At 46.4% G+C, this 18,814-nt stretch overlaps 1 protein-coding gene across 5 annotated transcripts in view; it reads right to left on the reverse strand.

Moving 5' to 3' along the window:
• Positions 1-1,242: 1,242 nt before the first annotated feature.
• HS3ST1 (heparan sulfate-glucosamine 3-sulfotransferase 1) overlaps positions 1,243-18,814 on the reverse strand; it is a 36,083-nt gene continuing 18,511 nt past the window's right edge. For all 5 annotated transcript variants that reach the window (XM_027971184.2, XM_042251658.1, XM_042251656.1 and 2 more), the window contains one exon: positions 1,243-3,040. In XM_027971184.2, the coding sequence (XP_027826985.2) occupies positions 1,991-2,929 (939 nt within the window). In that variant the 5' untranslated portion in view covers positions 2,930-3,040 and the 3' untranslated portion in view covers positions 1,243-1,990. The remainder of the gene's footprint in view (positions 3,041-18,814) is intronic.

The following is an 18,814-nucleotide window of genomic DNA, read 5'->3' on the forward strand; positions in this document are numbered from 1 at the left end:
GAGAAGATTTCCTGGAGGAGGAAATGGCAAACCACTCCAGTATTTTTGCCTGGAAAATCCCATGGATGGAGGAGCCTGGTAGAGATGGGTTCACAAAGAGTTGGACACGACTAAGCGACTTCAATTTCACTTAATGAAGGTGCAGAGGAGGCATTTTTTGTTGCCTGTGCAGGGTCCAGGGTGGGGTGCAGGCCATGCTAAGGTCAAGCCAGACTGAAGCTGCTGAAGCATAACTAAGGTGACTCACTTCCCTGATAGCACGCCTGAGAAAACCTCAGGCTCCTTCTTGCTCTTCCCTCTGGCTCAGGCTCACCTCTTGGGATGGAAGACATTTGGCACCAAAAAAGGAATATGTCAGGAAGAACTGTCTCTAGGTCTTTCCATTTGCATTTAGGGAAAAAATGGGTATAGAAAAAAACCAAAAATACACACACACACACACACACAGACAAAACCTTGGGCTTTGACTGTAAGTGGACTCTGAGCTCTGTTTTATAGTCAACGTGAACTTGGGCGAGTTCCTTATCTTCACTGTGCTTGTTTCTTCCACTTTGAACTTGCCATAATAATTCCTCCTTCCTGGGGTTGCTTGAGGGAAATCTCAATGAGTTCCTCTACAAAATGTCTATTTCACTCCTCTGCCTTAAGTGAGAACTATGTCAGGAGACGCATTTGTGTCCTTGTATTTTTTTGTTTTACTGTAACGAACATATTTGTATTCATAATAAGAAAAAAGTCTGATTTATTTAACTCTGTATGAGGCTGACTGAACGAAGAATGCATGAGAAAACTGAGGCTCAGAGGGGCTTATCTGATCATTGCTAACAACCCAGTTGTTCAGGGCAGAAGTGAAACTGAAGTTGGGCTCCTTGTCTCTGAGGCAGGTGCAAGGGGTTCCAAACCTATATCCGCCGCTGCTTTGAACATCTTTCTCTTTTCAATTTCAACCCTTGGGAATTTAAATTTCCTTTCACATTCAGGACTCCAAATTTGGAGCTGATGTTTAAACAGGTACACACCTAGATCTCAAAGCATATGGAATATATGTCTATAAGTGCGTATGATCTTTCAGGAAATAGATTATTAGACTCCCAGCCCAAGCAAACGGTTATCCTTTTGGTCAGCCTTTCACAGATGGGGACATGCATAGATTCTGAAATTCCTCTTTTCTATTCTAAGTGACTTTCTGGAGACCCACTGCCACCTGGGGCAAAGTACACAGCCCCAAGATCATTCTGAAAGCCAGGTTTAATTTCCTTTATTGTTGTTTCATCTATTGCTGCAATCAGAAGGAAATGTAAGCACTCTTTGAAGCAAGTCTCTCGCTGGTTAGCAACTAACTTCTCCAGCTTAATTGCTTTGTCCTCTTGGAGTTTACGTGGAGTTAGAATCCACACTCAGGGACCTGCTAAAGCTGGAAATGGGTGAAACTGTCCCCTCTAAGAATAACAGGCATCTCAATGAAGAGAAATCTCACAATGCAAGTAAAAAATAAATCTGATGACCTCAGGGAGACATTAAAACTTTAAAAAGACAATGAAGAAAGGAGAGAAGGGGAGAGGAAGGTAATAACTATGAAAAACATGTTTTTTAAAGAGTAACAAAGAAATATATGCGATGAATGAACACACACAGCTATTTGGAGTTGGGGGCAAGTTAACTATATTCAAAAAAGACTGCATCTCTAGAATTTCATTTTTTTTTGCAGTTAAATATTTTAGTTCCTTCATATAGAGACATATTACACATGTTAACAACCATGAAAAACAATACAAAATGCCCTCGATTTAACAAGTAGAAAAATATAACTAGTATATATGGCAATTGTGAATCTAATACTGTACAGAAGTAATTTATGGATCTTACAAATAAATTATACTTAAATGCCCTTTTAAAATTCTTTCCCCCACCCCAGATGTACACCAGAACTTACAATAGGAAAGGTTCCGAGCCTAGCTTATCGCAAAAAAAAAAAAAAAAAAAAAAAAAATCAGTGCCAGTCAAATGTTCTGCCGACAAGCTCAAAGAATTTCTTATTTGGCTCATGAAAATATTCGTGCAGTTTATTGAGGAGTCTGGGGTCCACTTGGGGGTGCGCCCGGCCTTTGGACTCGTGTAAGCAGCGGTCCCGGCCGCCGTCCCTCAGGCAGTAGAACCCCTTGGTTTTGTTAAAGTAGAAATTGGAGGCGTTGATCTGCGGCGACAGCCTCAGGAACCGCTCCACCTTCTGGATCTCGGGGAAGGGGTCCCTGATGAGGCGGTCGCCGTCCACGATGTGGATGCGGCGCAGCGGGAAGAAACGCAGCCAGTTTTCCATGTGCAGGTGGTACAGGCTGCGGTTGAGAGCCTTGTAGTCCACGTTGAGGCGGCCGTCGCGCACCAGGAACTCCTCGATGGACGGGTAGGGCTTGCGCTTCTGCACGTGGTTGTAGAACACTTGGGTGTAGTCGGATAGCACGCGCTCCGACGGGTCCCGCAGGATAAGCAGCAGCCGGATGGCCGGGTTCATGCCGTGCACGCGCTCAGGCACTTTGGGCGACGTGAAGTACGCGGGGGTCTTTTCCACCGTTAGCTGGTGTGGGGCGGAGAAGGGCATCTGGCTGAGGTACCAGCCCAGGCCTTGGCTGTAGTGCTCCTCCCAGTCGAAGAAATGCACCTCGTTCTCGGCAGCCGCCACGTCTGGATGCAGGCTGAGCATCTCCAACAGCGCGCGGGTACCGCCCTTGCGCACACCGATGATGATGGTCTGCGGCAGCTGCTGGGAGGAGCCATTGGGGGCTGCGCCGTCGGGGATCTCCTCCTGGAGGGTCGCCGCTTTCCGCACCAGCTCCGGCTGGCCTGGCTCGTTCCCTGGCACCACCGCGGGGCGGGAAGGCACTAGCTGGAGCTGGGCCACCAGCATCACCGCGCCCAGGAGCAGCGGGGCCATGCCGGACACCACGGTGGCTTTACTGGGCCGGGCGCCGCTGGGTCATGAAGTGCTGCCCACGAGGGGACGTCTCTAGATCAGTGACACATGGGTATCGCAGGCTTCTGATTACTAGGAAAAAAAGGGGGGAAAGTATTAACCCCACGTAAATACTTGGCTTAATCAAGCTGACAACTCTGTCATCTTTGGCAAGGCATTCACCTCCTAGGGGTTTTCTCAGTTTCTTTATCAGATGGTAAAAATTCTGCCTGCAATGCTGGAGACCCGGTTTGATCCCTGGATGGGGAAGATCCCTGGAGAAGGAAATGGCAACCCTCTCCAGTATTCTTGCCTGGAGAATCCCATGGGCAGAGGAGCCGTAGCAAAGAGTGTGACATGGCTGAGTGACTTTCACTTTCACTTATCCTATCAAGCAGGGGTGGCAAACAGTTTCTGTACCAGGCAAGAGAGTAAATGGTTAGGTTTTGGGGGACATATAGTCTCCATGGAAACTCCTCCAGCTATGTTGTTTTGTTCTAAAGTGTCCACAGACAAGGCACAGAGGCCTGGGTGTGGTTGTGTTCCAATAAAGCCTTATTTATGGGCACTGGCATTTGAATTTCATATCATTTTCATGGGGCATTAAAAATTATTATTCTTTTACTTTTTTTCCCCAAACATTTATATGTTTAGTGCTCTATTGACACAAAAACCAGGCCAGATTTGGCCTGTAGTCCTATTTTGCCAACCTTTGCTACAAAGGAAAAAGATTGGGAAGGTCTATTGGACCTCAAGAGACATCAGTGAATAGCAACTAGCTTCGAGCCCCAGGCACAGGGGCAAGTGACAGTGAAGCAGGCATGGTTTCTGCTCCCCTACCCACGAGGGGCTTCTGATTTAATAGGACCAACGAACCTGCTTGAAAAATGGAATGGTTAGCTCCTATTGTTCACTTGTCCCTGGATCCAGTTCTTGCTGTGGCCTCAGTGCAGGGCGGTGTACTTCCCAGTGATTTTAGATTTGGCCAGTGGCACGTGGGCAGACTGACTGGTCTGAGCTCCTTGCAGTCCAAAGGACTCTCAAGAGGCTTCTCCAGCACCAAAATCCAAAAGCATCAATTCCTTGGCGCTCAGCCCAAACCAGTCAATCCTAAAGGAAATCAACTCTGAATATTCATTGGAAGAACTGATGCTGAAACTGAAGCTCCAATACTTTGGCCCCTGGATGCAAAGAGTTCACTCATTGGAAAAGACCCTGATGCTGGGAAAGATTGAGGGCTGAAGGAGAAGGGGGCTGCAGAGGATGAGATGGTTAGATAGCATCACTGGCTCAATGAACATGAGTTTGAGCAAACTCAGGGAGATAGTGGAAGAGAAAGGAGCCTGGCGTGCTACAGTCCATGGCATTGAAGAGAGTTGGACATGGCTTAGTGAATGCCCAACAAGGTGGGCAGAAACGACAGTGTGCCAGTGCCCAACATAGGCCTTAAGAGGACTGTATGTTTTCACATGCCCTCGTCCCTTACACCACTGTGATAAACAAACAAACAAAAAAAATGTGCCCTGGTCCCAGGAGAAAGATGAAACACACTTGGCATACAGCCATCCCATCTGTCCCCTGTGTGCAGCCTAGCTATCTCCCTCATGTGTGAGAATGGGTGCTTGTGGTTTTAAGCTGTTGAGTTTTGGGCTGGTTTGTACTGCAGTACAAATTTGGCAAAAGTTAACTGACACAACCTGACTGCAAGCATCAGTGTGGTATCTGTTATGGTCACAGTTTAGGTACTTTGAGGACCTGTGTTCCTTCCTTTTGCCTGAAACAATTAGGGATGTCTTCCTAGTAGAGCAAGTGTGTGCAGTGGGCCTAGAGGGATGAACAGGTGAGGTTAGTGGAAGGAACAAAAAACTTTCACACAAGCAAAGGCTAACTGTTTATAAAGAGCGGGCCTTGCAGTCTGCTCAGTGGAATGTCACCCCAACACGACAGTGGAAGGTAGAAAGGCAGGACAGTTATAGATGAGGGTCTTGCCCAGGGACACAAAAATTTATTCCATTTCAGAATTCACGGTCCAAATTTAAAGCTCTAAACGCAGGGCTCTTCCCATGAACTGCCTCCTTTGTGCCTTCTCCTCTTTTAACTCTCTGAGATTTATCACATTTGGGCATGAAAGTCCCTAAGGAACGCAGGCGCTGCTGAGCTGCAGCGCATGGGCCCCCAAGACACATGAGCTGCGCTTGATGTTTTTACGGGGCTGATAAGCAGCAATCCATGTTTGACCCTCTCCAGGAAAGAGGCGATTGGAAGCTCTGTTTTAAATAATCTCTGTCTAAACATAACTCAGGGAGAGTTGGAGACAGGCCCAGTTTGGGGACTGTAGGACTTACAAAGCCAGAAAACACAATTTCTATTAAGAAGGCCCATCATCTTCATTATGCCAGGTTTAAAATTCACTTTATTAGTTTAAAACTTGTCTGGTGGTGGCGGTTTAGTTGCTAGTTGTGTTCGACTCTTTTGATTCCATGAACTATATAGCCCACCAGGCTCCACTGTCCGTGCGACTTCCCAGGCAAGACTTCTGGAGTGGGTTGCCATTCCCTTCTCCAGGGTATCCTCCTGACCCAGGGACTGAACCCAGACTTCCTGCACTGCAGGCAGATTCGTTACTGGCTGATCCACTAGAGAAGTACTAAAACTTGTCTCGAATGTGTAAATGAAAAACAATATACAGGGCTTCCTTGTTTATGATCAAATTGATTTGATATCCTTCAGATATCAACTGTATTAACCACTTTGAAAAATGTATATTCAAGATCAAACAATTAAAAAGTTGAAAAATAATAGAATACTGGAAAAGGAAACTCCAAATTCACCACATGCTCATTTAGGGAAAAAAAAAAAAAAAGTTTTGGAGAGATGGCCAAACCAGATGGGGTTCAAGGTTGGTCTTACTGATTGGATGAGCTCAATTTAATGGGCCATTTGCTTTAGTCAAATGCATGTTTTAGCATGACTCAGTGAAATTCTGTTTCCTTTTCCACTTCGGGTGTGGGTTAGCCAAGCTGTGCTTGCCTTTCACACGTTTGGGGTATGTGAGCAGGTGTACGTGTGTGCTTATGTGTCTGCACGTTTATGTGTACGTGTGTACACGTGTGTGCGTGTGCAGGGTGTGGGGTGGGTAATGTGAGGGAGAGAGCAGCTCTTCCACACTGAGCAGCAACACTCTCCCCATCTCACAGCCTCACATCCCAGAAAACAGCCCGACCCTGGGGCACCAAAGGAACAGAGCCAGAGGCCAGACCTGAGATGCACACCCTTTGACTATCCATGCTCTTTTCACTTTATTATGAGGCATGTGGGTTAGCACAGGGAGCATCTGAGATCACTTTCCTAAAGGGGAGTTACCAGCAGACAGCAAAAAGAAGAAAGTTTTTTTTGTTGTTGTTTTTGTTTTTTTTCTGGTTGAACCAGGAGGCTTGTGGGATCTTAGTTCCCCTACCAGGGATTAAATCTGGGCCCTCAGAAGTGATAGCCTGAAGTCCTAACCACTGAACCACCAGGGAATTCCTGAGAAGAAACTAAATATAGTTTGTCCTTTACAAAAACAAAACAAAAACACCACCACTCCAAAACAACTCCCTCTCCAAAACAACCAAAAGACTAGTATGTAGTTTATTTTATTTTTTTAGTATGTAGTTTAAAAACTCCTTGTTGCTGTTCAGTCACTCAATCATGTCCAACTCTTTGCAAGCCCACGGACTGCAGCACTCCAGGCTTCCCTGTCCTTCACTATCTCCCAGCGCTTGTTCACACTCATGGCCATTGGGTCTCTGATGCCATCCAACCATCTCATCCTCTGTCGTCCCCTTTTCCTCCTGCCTTCAATCTTTCCCAGCATCAGGGTCCTTTCTAATGAGTCTGCTCTTTGCATCAGGTGGCCAAAATAATTGAGCTTCAGCTTCAGCATCAGTCCTTCCAAGGAATATTCAGGACTAATTTCCTTTAGGACTGACTGGTTGGATCTCCTTGGAGTCCAAGGGACTCTCAAAACTCTTCTCAGTTCAAAAGCATCACAGTTCAAAAGCATCAGTTCTTCGGTGCTCAGCTTTCCTTATGGTCCAACTCTCACATCCATACATGACTACTGGAAAAACCATAGCTTTGACTAGATGGACCTTTGTGGGCAAAGTGATGTCTCTGACTTTTTAATGTTCTGTCTGGTTTGGTCATAGCTTTTCTTGCAAGGAGCAAGCGTCTTTTAATTTTATGCCTGCAGTCACCATCCACAGTGATTTTGGAGCCCAAGAAAATAAAGTCTGACACTGTTTCCTTTGTTTCCCCATCTATTTGCGATGAAGTGATGGGTGGATGTCATGATCTTAGTTTTGTGAATGTTGAATTTTAAGCCAGATTTTTCACTCTCCTCTTTCACCTTCATCAAGAGGCTCTTTAGTTCCTCTTCGCTTTCTGCCATAAGGGCAGTATCATCTGCTTATCTGAGGTTATTGATATTTCTCCTGGCAATCTTGATTCCAGCTTGTGCTTCATCCAGCCCAGCATTTCACATGATGTACTCTACATATAAACTAAATAAGCAGGGTGACAATATACAGCCTTGATCTATTCCTTTCCCAACCTGCAACCAGTCCCCTGTTCCATGTCTGGTTCTAACTGTTGATTCTTGACCAGCATACAGGTTTCCCAGGAGGCAGGTAAAGTAATCTGATATTCCCTACTTTTACCAATACCTTCTCCCCTCCACTCTTCCAACCACACTGCCTTCCCAAAAGGAGTCATGTAAGTAAAAGTGTAACACACTGTTAAACAAGATATTCAGAAAACCTCAAATCACCACAGGTCATTAAGAGCTGCTCAGGAAGGTAACAGCTGCTACTGCTGCTGCTAAGTCACTTCAGTCCTGTCCGACTCTGTGTGACCCCATAGATGGCAGCCCACCAGGCTCCCTTGACCCTGGGATTCTCCAGGCAAGAACACTGGAGTGGGTTGCCATTTCCTTCTCCAATGAAAGTGAAAAGTGAAACTGAAGTTGCTCAGTCATGTCCGACTCTTAGCGACCCCATGGATTGCAGTCTACTAGGCTCCTCCATCCATGGGATTTTCCAGGCAAGCGTACTAGAGTGGGGTGCCATTGCCTTCTCCAGAAAGTAAGAGCAACCCCTCTGAAAGCTGACAGTAACCACTGTTCATTTGTGCCTCCAACACTTAGTCACAGCTTGCCCTAAGATGGATTTTTATTATAGATATTAAAATGATCCACATATGCACTTGTACATTTTCCAGGAGCCCTGTTTTAAAACCAATATTTTCTGTAACCCTATCCAAAATGTTGTTACTTAAATACAAAATGAAGGAGATATTTTGCAGTTTTTTGTCTCACATCTTCAAAAGCCAGTGTGTATACATTTGTAGGACATCACAGGCTGCTTCTTGTCGCTGTTGTTCAGTCACTAAGTCACGTCTGAGTCTTTGCAACCCCTCTGCAAAGCCAGGCTTGCTTTTTAATATGCTGTTTAGGTTTGTCATAACTCTACTTCCAAGGAGCAAGCATCCTTTAATTCCGTGGCTGAAATCACCATGTGAGGTGATTCTGGGGCGCAAGGCCACTTGTGGCTTCTGACAACTGGAGTGGATAGCCCAGAGATCCACAACACTGAGCAGTGTTGCAATTCTTACTCTGAAAGCTCGTTAACTGTGGAACGTGCTTTCTTCAAAAGTAAGGTCCTTGACCCCACTCACAAATCAGGAGCGTCTCAAACAGGACAAGAACCAGGAAGGCAAGTTTGAAATTGCAAGCAGTACAAAAATAAACAGATTATTCTCTCTTCAGAAGTAAACTAGGTACTATCAAAGGGAATCTTCTGGAAGCCTGGAGCCTGAGCTGGCATCAGCACAAAGTCTGTTCAACAGCACCTGGAGGCCAGTCCACATTCCTCCAAAAAGCAATGTTGGCAGCAGTCATCCGGAGCACTTGCTACTGAGCAGACACTAGGCTAGCCACTTTGCACACAGGACCCGTGTGATGCACACTGCATTGATGTGGGAACTGATATTGTCACAAGAAAGTGAGGTTCAGAGAAACAGAGTGGTTTCTTCAGTCATGTCCATCTCTTTGCATCCCTAAGGACTGTAGCCCACCAGGCTCCTCTGTCCATGGGATTCTCCAGGCAAGAACAGCAGACTGGGTTGCCATTTCCTACTCGAGGGGATCTTCCCAACCCAGGGGTAGAACCCGCGTCTCTTCTGTTTACCTGCATTGGAAGGCGGGCTCTTTGACCACTAGTACCACCTGAGAAGTCCCATCCTTCCCTGTTGAAAGAGATCTAACTCACTCTCTGTTCACTCCCTTTTACCAGGGAGGCTGCTTGCTTCATCCTGCTGTGATAAACCAAGCCCTGAGTTTCAGGAATTCTGAAGCCAAGAGTCTTTCCCATCGGGAGCACTAGGCTTCCTTGGATTCCACATGAAGATACTGACCACACACCAGGCATGGGGGACACATGGGAAAGGACACAGAATTTTCCAGGGGGAGATTCCCCTGTATTAAGAATTAAATCCAAGGGAAATTCCCCGGCAGTCCAGTGGTTAAAACTCCTAGCTTCCACTGAAGGAGGCATGGGGTCGGGGAACTGGGAAGCTGCATGCTTCGAGGTGAAAAAAGTACGAGTTAAATCCAAATCCTTTTCAGGTCAGGAATGAACCTAGAATAGGATCTGTCTGCCCCTCCCACCTCACTGCCCTTTTAAGCCAAGCTCGGGCCTTCTGGTTCATTTGATGGTACCAGGCTCACACCAGCTCTGTGCCTTGGCGTTCTCTACTCCGCCTTTTTAGGATGCTCCACCCTCCACAGGCTTCCTGAGGATGGCTGTCCCCTGTCACGGATTTTATTTCAAATGCTGGCTTTCCTCAGCAACATGAGCCCACCCTCTCGCCTTTAATCACTTTCTTTCCCATCATCTTGTTTTATATTCCTGATATACTATCCAAAATTATGTTTGCTTGTTTACTGCCTGCCTCTCCACCCAACAAAGTCAATTCGAGCCTCCTTATCAGCATTCTACCTCCCCCCGCTGCATCCTCGGGGGCTGGCGTGATTGCTGGTACCCAGCGAGTGCTAGAGACACTGCTGAATGAACACATCTAATGTAGTGGCAAGTCAGGCAAATGACGGAAGGCACTGACAGAGGCTTTTCATTTAGCGGAAAGAGAAACTTAACCATTTGCCGCTTGTGAAAAAGAGAGTGGCAAAAAGTAGTAAGCTTTCCTCCCTAGAGGATCAAACAGAAACTAGATGTTGAGAAGGGGGCTCAAAATTTCTCATGGAGGACAGACAAAATCAATCGCCTGAGAGCCTATAATGCATTTTCATTAAAAAAGGATGGGAAGTAGTGAGATAACTCTTCAAAAATATTTTAATTTTCTTCTTAAGTCTTACGACAAAATTCACATTATGACTGGGATTTCAAATGTAACCACTACAGCACATTTGCTCTCAGCCCCATCACTAGAACATATTCATGGATAAAATTAAAGAACTAGAATATTTCACAGGAGGGACATTCAGTACATCAAGCACAGTGATGCTTGTGGTCCTTCTGTCTGCAGGAAAACCTTTTCGCCCCTCAGAAAAAGATGGTGAACCAGTCGGCACAGGCAAGAATCTTCTTGGATAACAGGGATGGTTATCTGGGGGACAAAAGTCATCCAAGGGATTTGATAGAAGGGTTGGAAAGGAAGCAATTACTCTCTCCCTGAGTGGCTACTGTGTGTCAGGCAGGAGGCCCTCATGTAGAAATGATCATTCTGAATATTTGTAACAGTATCAAGGGGGTGGCTATTCTCCTTTTATCTTATATATTTTTAAGCAATAAAAGGGCAGTGAGTGGTAATAGAAAAGCAACTGGACAGACCCAGGCTAGAATTCTTATAGCTAGCTGAGCTCAGATTAGTTTCTCATCTCTTTGGGCCTCAGCGTGCCATTCTGCAAAATGGGCTAAAATCTACTTCATAGGGATGCTATCGTGATTCTGAAAGATTACCCACGCCAAAGAGACAAAGCAATGTCTGGCATTTACAGGGCATACTACGAATGCTAATGGCCTGCCTTTCTCCCTAAGGCAGACAGAGAAACATGCTATTAAGGTTAAAATGAAAGTGAACATGTCAGTTGTGTCCGACTCTTTGGGGCACCATGGACTATACAGTCCATGGAAATCTCTAGGCCGAAATACTGGAGTGGGTAGCCTATCCCTTCTCCAGGGGATCTTTCCAAGCCAGGGATCAAACCCAGATCTCCAGCACAGCAGGCAGATTCTTTATCCCTGATAGCTCAGTTGGTAAAAATCTGCCTGCAATGCAGGAGATCACGTTTCGATTCCTAGGTCAGGAAGATCCACTGGAGAAGGCTGGAGAAGGGATAGGCTACCCACTCCAATATTCTTGGGCTTCCCTTGTGGCTCAGCTGAGTAAGGTTTAAAGACTTTCTCAAATAAAGAAGGCTGAGTGCCAAAGAATTGATGCTTTCGAACTGTGGTGCTGGATAAGTTTCTTGAGAGTCCCTTGGACTGCAAACACATCAAACCAGTCAATCCTAAAGGAAATCAACCCTGAATATTCATTGGAAGGACTGATGCTGAAGCTGAAACTCCAGTACTTTGGCCACCTGATGCGAAGAGCCGATTCACTGGAAAAGACACTGATGCTAGGAAAGATTGAAAGCAGGAGGAGAAGGGGGTGTCAGAGGATGAGATGGTTGGATGGCATCACCAACTCGATGGACATGAGTTAGGGTGAATTCCGGGAGATGGTGGAGGACAGCGAAACCTGGCATACTGCATTCCCTGGAGTCACAAAGAGTCAGACAAAACGGGGAACTGAACTAGAACAAAGATGTCACAGGACCAAGAAGTGTGCTGCTTTGCCTCCGAGTGGAGATGCCTTCCTTGGGCTGCGGCAAAGCACATTCCAGGCAGAGGGGGAGAGCTTACTCCAAGCCTGATAACACAGCAAGAAGGATGAGAGCTCTTGTGTTGCTCTCCAAGAATTGCCTCTCTCCATGCATGCTGGGGTGTCGAGTGATTTAACTTTCTGGCACGCGCTAATACCTGAGTAAAGATGGTTTGATGAGAACTGTCCTTTCTGTATTCAACCAAGCTTCTGAGCAATCAATGGTGTATGATTTTTTGTTTGCCTTTAGGAGACCTTTACCTCTGCGTGGCTAATTTAAGACCATGTGGGAGCAGCATCAACTTTCCATCCTTGGCAGGTCATCGTGGAAACCAAGAAAGAGGAAACAGATTTAGCTCCTGCCTGTCAGTCTACAGAAGGACAGCGAGATCTCAAGACTCCCATAAATATTTATTTTCTTGAAACTGCCTACACATGACACTCATCAACAGCTGTTGACATTGACTTTTGCTTGGATTTACTCATGGTAATTGCTGTGAGGTAAGTTGGGGGTAGAAGAGAGCTCAGGGTACAAAAGACCCAAGGTCAGTTCACGTAATGTTACTACAGAGAGAAGTAAGTCAGAATGAGAAAATCAAGGATGGAATATTAATGCATATATGAAGAATCGGAGAAAAAATATTGGTTTAGACACTCTTATTTACAAAGCAGAAATAAAGACACAGATGCAGAGAACATGTGGATACCAAGGGGGGACTTGGGAGAATTGGGAGATTGGAATGACATACGAACGTTGATATATATCTGTATTATACGTATTGGTACTATGTATAAAATAGATAATTAAGGAAGACCTACTGCATAGCAAAGGGAATATCACTCAGTGCTCTGTGGTGACCTAAAAGGGAAGGAAATTCAAAACAGAGGGGTTACATGTATACGGATAGCTGATTCATTCTGCTGTACAGCAGAAATAAATACAACATTGTAAAGCAACCATTTTCCAATTTAAAGGAAAAAAGTTCCCCTGGGCCACACTGACTGCCTGGGAAAAGGCGGAGTGACCAGCTCTATTTTCCTCTTGAAAAAGACCAGGAGTCTTCCAACACTCCCTCCTCCACTTTCTAGGCTCTGTTACCTCCATGACACGGGAGGTTCCATATATAGAGAAGGGTATCTAGATAATGAATGCAATTCCCCGGAATTGAAGGAAGGAGGTGCCTGGGTCAGCCAGGGAGGGCAGCATGGTGGGGCAAGGATTTGGGGCCAGTGGATTTCAATCACCGTGTTATTTCCAAGCTTCTGAGAATTCCCTGATCCAATGATGGATGATAAATGCCAACTGCCCCATTGGCAGCCTGCAGTCAACCCACAGGACATACATTTCCAAATTAGGTGAGAGTTTAGGTTGAAGGATCTGGACAAGGGGTTGCAAGTCAGAGGCGACTAAAGCTCCCCACATCCCCGCCAGGAGCTCTGGCAGCTCCATCTCCATCGCCAGGTGCTTTCCAGACTTACAAGTGCACATCGCTTCCCTGGGGATGTAGTTCAAAATGCAGATTCTAACCCAAGAGTTCTGGACAGAGGCCTGGAAGTCTGCGTTTCTAACCAGTTGCCTGGAGAAGCCTTTGGAATGGCAAGAACTCAAGAACTCCCTGAGCTTCGAACAACTGCATCCATTCAGATTCGGAGCCTGATGCCCCTGGCCTTGGGCTGGGAAGGCTGCCTTTGGGTTCGGTTTCCAGTGGTTGTTAGGGTAGTTTGTTTTTAAATCCAAGGCTGGAAACAATTGCAGCAGACAAAATAGAGAGGGATCACTCTGGCCACAGAGGTGGTGTTATCTGTGGAGGAGGGTGGAGGGCCGATGCTGGAATTCAGAGGATTTAGAGCCAAAAACCCAGGCGCAAATCTCAGCTTTATAACTTAAAACCCACGAGAGAGCACTGAAAATCCAGAGCCTTCGATCGAATGCCTTGGCCAACGTACACCATTGTGAGGATTAAACAGAACAGCCTAGGAGGGTGCTTACGATGTTGCCATATTGCCTGGCCGATGGCAAGCCCTTCAATCGTGGCAGCTATTTTTGTCTCTTAAAAAAAAAAAAAAAAGGAGGCTGTGTGATATAAATGGGAATCGAGGATGATAATTAGTCAAATGCATTTGTTCATGATCCAAAGTACTGCAGTGACTCAACCAGACAGAGGCTTACAGGAGAAAGGACTGTGGCACACAGGCTCTCTGTCTGGGTAAGGGCTCGCAGAGGGTCCTCTAGAAAGGCCCCCTGCCTGAGTGATGGGCAGCCAGGTGTGTGCAGGAGGGATGAAGAGGACTCCCCACCCCCTTCATGTTTAATCTGCAGTGCTGTGCACAGGAGGCAGTGGTGACCTAAATAAATCCTTCATTAGAAGCAGAAACACTGGCACAGGCTGAGCTCCGTGATGGGAGGGCAGACGGGGCCTCTCTTATTACTCAGTGCAGCTGAGTGGAAAAGGGGGCTATGCCAGCAGACGGGAGACAGGATCTCGACTGCCTCGGTGCACTCAGATACGCACGGCTCAGCTCCCGCTCCAGGTGTGAGCCAATCTCCCAACAGGTGCCATCTGACTGTGACAATGTCCCGGGATGAGGTGGACAGTCCTCATCACCCCATTCATGGCCAGCACCCATGCAATCCATTTCCCCGGAAACGGACAGGAAAGACACACAGAGCATCGGAGGTCAAAGATCCCCCTGTCCTGTCTGCATCCCTGTTGATGAGGACACAGGTCACAGAGGACCAGAGCCCCAAGGTCAAGGGCCCAGAGGCTGAAATGAATCAGAAAGCAAGGTCTGCTGATACCCATGCACCAAACCCCAAACACACCGAAACCTGTGCTTCTTTTATTTGGTGTCACGGAGCCCTAGAATAGTCATCACTGAAAATAAATATATACAAGTCAAAGTAAATTCTTCCCCTCGGTATGCAAAGGTAGAGGGTGAATTTGTCTCATTTCTTGAGCCAGGCTAGAAAGACTGAATGTTGTTCCCTCTCAAATTTCATAGGTTGAAGCCCTTGTCCCTGGTGTGGTGGATATTTGGAGATGGGGCCTTGGGGAAGTAATTAGAGTTAGATCAAGTCCTGAGGATAAGACCCGTAATGAGATGCGCGTCCCTGGGAAAAGAGGAAGACAGATCCATGCTCTATCTCTGCCACTGAGAGTGCTCTTGCTTGCTTAGTCGCTCAGATGTGTCTGACTCTTTGTGAACCTGTGGACTGTAGCTCATCAGGCTCCTGTCTTCATGGGATTTTTTCAGACGAGAATACTGGGAGTGGGTTGCCATTTCCTCCTCCAGGGGATCTTCCTAACCCAGGGATCGAACCTGCATCGCCTGTGTCTCCTGCATTGCAGGCAGATTCTTTACCCACTGAGCCATCAGCGAAGCCCAGTGCTAGATGGTAACCACCTGCAACCTGGAGAGAGCTCTCACCAGGAACTGAATCTGTTCGCATCGTGAACTTGAGCTGGGAAGAATAAATACTTGCCGTTGTTTAAGCCGCCCAGCCTCTGGCATTTTGCCCCAGCTGCCTGAGCATGCTCAGGTGCTGTGCTGTGCTCAGTCTCTCAGTTGTTTCTGACTCTGTGAGCCCACGGCCCATGGATGGTAGCCCACCAGGCTCCTTGGGCCCTGGGGATTCTCCAGACAAGAATACTGGAGTGGGTTGCCATGCCCTTCCTCCAGCGGATCTTTCCAACCCAGAGATCGAGCCCAGGTCTCCCACATTAAAGGCAGATTCTCTACCATCTGAGCCACCAGGGCTGATACACAGCCCTTAGGAGAAAGAAGAAAGAAAAGAGTGTGCCTGGGACTGTTTCCACTGGGTGAGTCTTCCCAGGGTGGCACACCACCGTCTCCTGGATCCAGGCAGGTGACATGAACCTTGGAAACTGGGTGGCAGGAGCGGGGGGACAGCAGCAAGCAGCCCCGTGTGTACATAGGAGGTGTAATGAGCAAGCTGCTGCCATAACTCTGGCCGATGTTGTTGGGAAGAGGGACCAGTGTCGTCGGATCTTTGGATTTTTTGAGACTCTATTATGGATACTTATATGAAAGTTCTTGATTTTTATGGATGCTCAAAAAGGTGAAGTTTTATGATTATTATTATTTTTTTAAAGAAAGGATTAGAAGTCAAGTCTGCAAAGACTGATGCCTCAGGTCTATGCTTGCCCACAGGTGATCTTCACACTTTTACAAGACACCTATGATGCTCCAGTACTCTTGCCTGGAAAATCCCATGGGTGGAGGAGCCTGGTAGGCTGCAGCCCATGGGGTGGCAAAGAGCCCGACACAACTGAGCGACTTCACTTTCATTTTTCACTTTCATGCACTGGAGAAGGAAATGGCAACCTACTCCAGTGTTCTTGCCTGGAGAATCCCAGGGATGGGGGAGCCTGGTGGGCTGCCGTCTATGGGGTCGCACAGAGTCAGACACGACTGAAGTGACTTAGCAGCAGGGGCATGATGCTTCCATCCCCTTCATGGAACACAGTGTTGTCGTGGCAAAGGGGCTTGTGCAGTTCAATGAAGCTATGAATCATGCTGGGCAGGGTCACCCAATATAGACAGGTCACAGTGAAGAGTTTCAACAAAATGTGATCCACTGGAGGAGGGAATTCCTGCCCCGGGAGGAGGGAATTCCTGGGGACACAGAAATGACCCAGTCACTGCCCTCAGAGCACCCTGTAAGGTAGAAGTTACCCGTGGGAGGAAACCTATTACGGTGTCCAGGGTGTAAGCAGGGATTAGGCACCACTGTATCAGAGAGCAGGGAGAGAGGCCACACAGGAAGAAGACAGGGAGGGCCTGGCATCACTGCACTAAAAGGAATCAACATCAATGGCCAGAAATAATCCAGGAGGAGGCTTGGGGTCTGCTTGGCAGGAAGTCCCCAGGGACAATCAGCCCAGAAAGAGTTTGCAGCAGAATCAGGGCTGAGCAGGGGCCAGGGACTCAGCCTGTGCTGGGGTTGGCTGTGGGGGTAAGGTCTTTGGGGAAAAGTGGCAGATGATATGAGACTGCAGGAGCCCGTAGGGGCCACAACTTGAGATTCAGAAGCACAGGAGGGGAAAGAGCCCTGGCGATCGAACAAAGGAAAAAGTCCTGAGCCTGAGTCCCAGAAACGCCACTCACAGACTCCAAGTTGGGACATGTTAATGGAAAATCTTGGAAACTACTGCTCACTCTTGGTCCAAGAGCTTGTTTTTGTCTTTCCTCTTGGATACGCATGTTCTTGGTTTAACGTGATCATTTAAAAACAGACGTTTGAGTTGAGCTCAGTACTGACCTTGAAAGACACCAGGGTGGGGCAAGGACTGAGATACCCCTGACTGCAAGTTGCTGAGGGGGAAACAGGCACGGGCAGAATTAAAGCATGGTACCATAGCTGGTTTCGATTTTACATTGTCTGTAATTTTTTTTTTCTTCCTTTTCCGAATTGAGTTGTTGCTGTTCCTGTAACAGTACTGAATAAAGTAACGGCTGTTTTCTCCCTCCTCCCACACATACACACAGAACTGTGATTTCTGTTCATTCCTTACTTAAAAAAAATTTTAAATACTATTCAAGTTAAATATTTCTTTATTCTTAAAGCTTCAGGTTTTACAAAATGAGTTAGTGTCTCATTTGCCTCTGAATCGAGTTTGAACTTATCTGTAATAAATTTAAACAGAAAGCATCTGCCTTATTATCTCAGTCATCTTGGAATCTCCTAAATGCTGTTTAATCGGCTCAGAAGAACTACAGCTAGATTTTGCACTTGACACAACCTTCTCTGTGATCTCTTGTTATCGCTTGTGATAATTTCAGTGTCTTCAGATTAACTACAATACTATACAGTAAGCTCAACCATCGTCAGCCTGATCATGTATTCTTTCTGAACGCTGTTGCAAAGTGGTTTATAGTTTAAAAATATTTTCAGTTTATTATTCCTTAACTAATGTATCTGAAACAATCTGGCATCTTAGGGAGACATTCAGGAATCTTCAAGAATGATGAGCTCAGAGGGGCCAGCTGGTGGTTGAGTGTGGGTTTGAACCCCAGCTCCATCCCTTACTCCCACTGTGTGACCAAGGTCATGTGACCACTGTAGGCTCTGTTTTTATACATAACAGGCATGGATGACAGCATTAATACTGTGGGATTGTTGCGAGGCTTAAAGAAGGTATTACCACATACATGAAGTGCTAAGAAGAGAGCCTGGCACGTAGAAAACCCTCACCAAATGTGATCATCAGCCCTGGCAGAACTGTTTTCCATCTTTAATCCAGGTAATCAATTTCTCTAACACCAATCATTTTAGGCACATAAAATGTATCTCCACAAAGTCGTCTTGGCTTGAAAGGACCCATACACAAGAGCGAGCAGGGTGTTGAGCTGGGGTCTAGTCCCAAGTTCTGTCCTGACTTCTGTGTGACCTTGGCCAAGGCCCAGAAATACTCTTAAGCCTCTTTTACAAAAGAAAACAATTGGACCATAAATTCTCAGAACATCTGCCCTCTTATATCCATCTACAATATACAGGCTTTAGAGAATTAAGAAACATTCTTGTCTGTCAAAGCAAGCAAGACACTATTATCCAAGATTCTAAATAAAACAATCACTGTTAAAAATAAATCTTAATAACGTTTTGTCACTTGGCATCAGCCTTCCATTTCATATGCTAAAGGGAGAAATATATTGAATTTCTACACTTCTGAGGTCCTTTTGCTATTCAGGAAAATCACATAGCTCCTAGCAGGAAGGACTCCCTTTGAGGGTATGTGTGTGCTAAGCCACTTCAGTCAGGTCCTACTCTTTGCGACTCTGTAGCCTGCCAGACTCCTCTGTCCATGGAGTTTCCCAGGCAAGAATACTGGACTGGGTTGCCATTTCCTACTCCAGAGGAACTTCCCAACCCAGGGATTGAACCCACGTCTTTTATGTCTCCTATATTGACAGGTGTAGGGT

The sequence above is a fragment of the Ovis aries genome, chromosome 6 (assembly GCF_016772045.2).
Source record: "Ovis aries strain OAR_USU_Benz2616 breed Rambouillet chromosome 6, ARS-UI_Ramb_v3.0, whole genome shotgun sequence".
NCBI classification, from domain to species: Eukaryota; Metazoa; Chordata; class Mammalia; order Artiodactyla; family Bovidae; genus Ovis; species Ovis aries.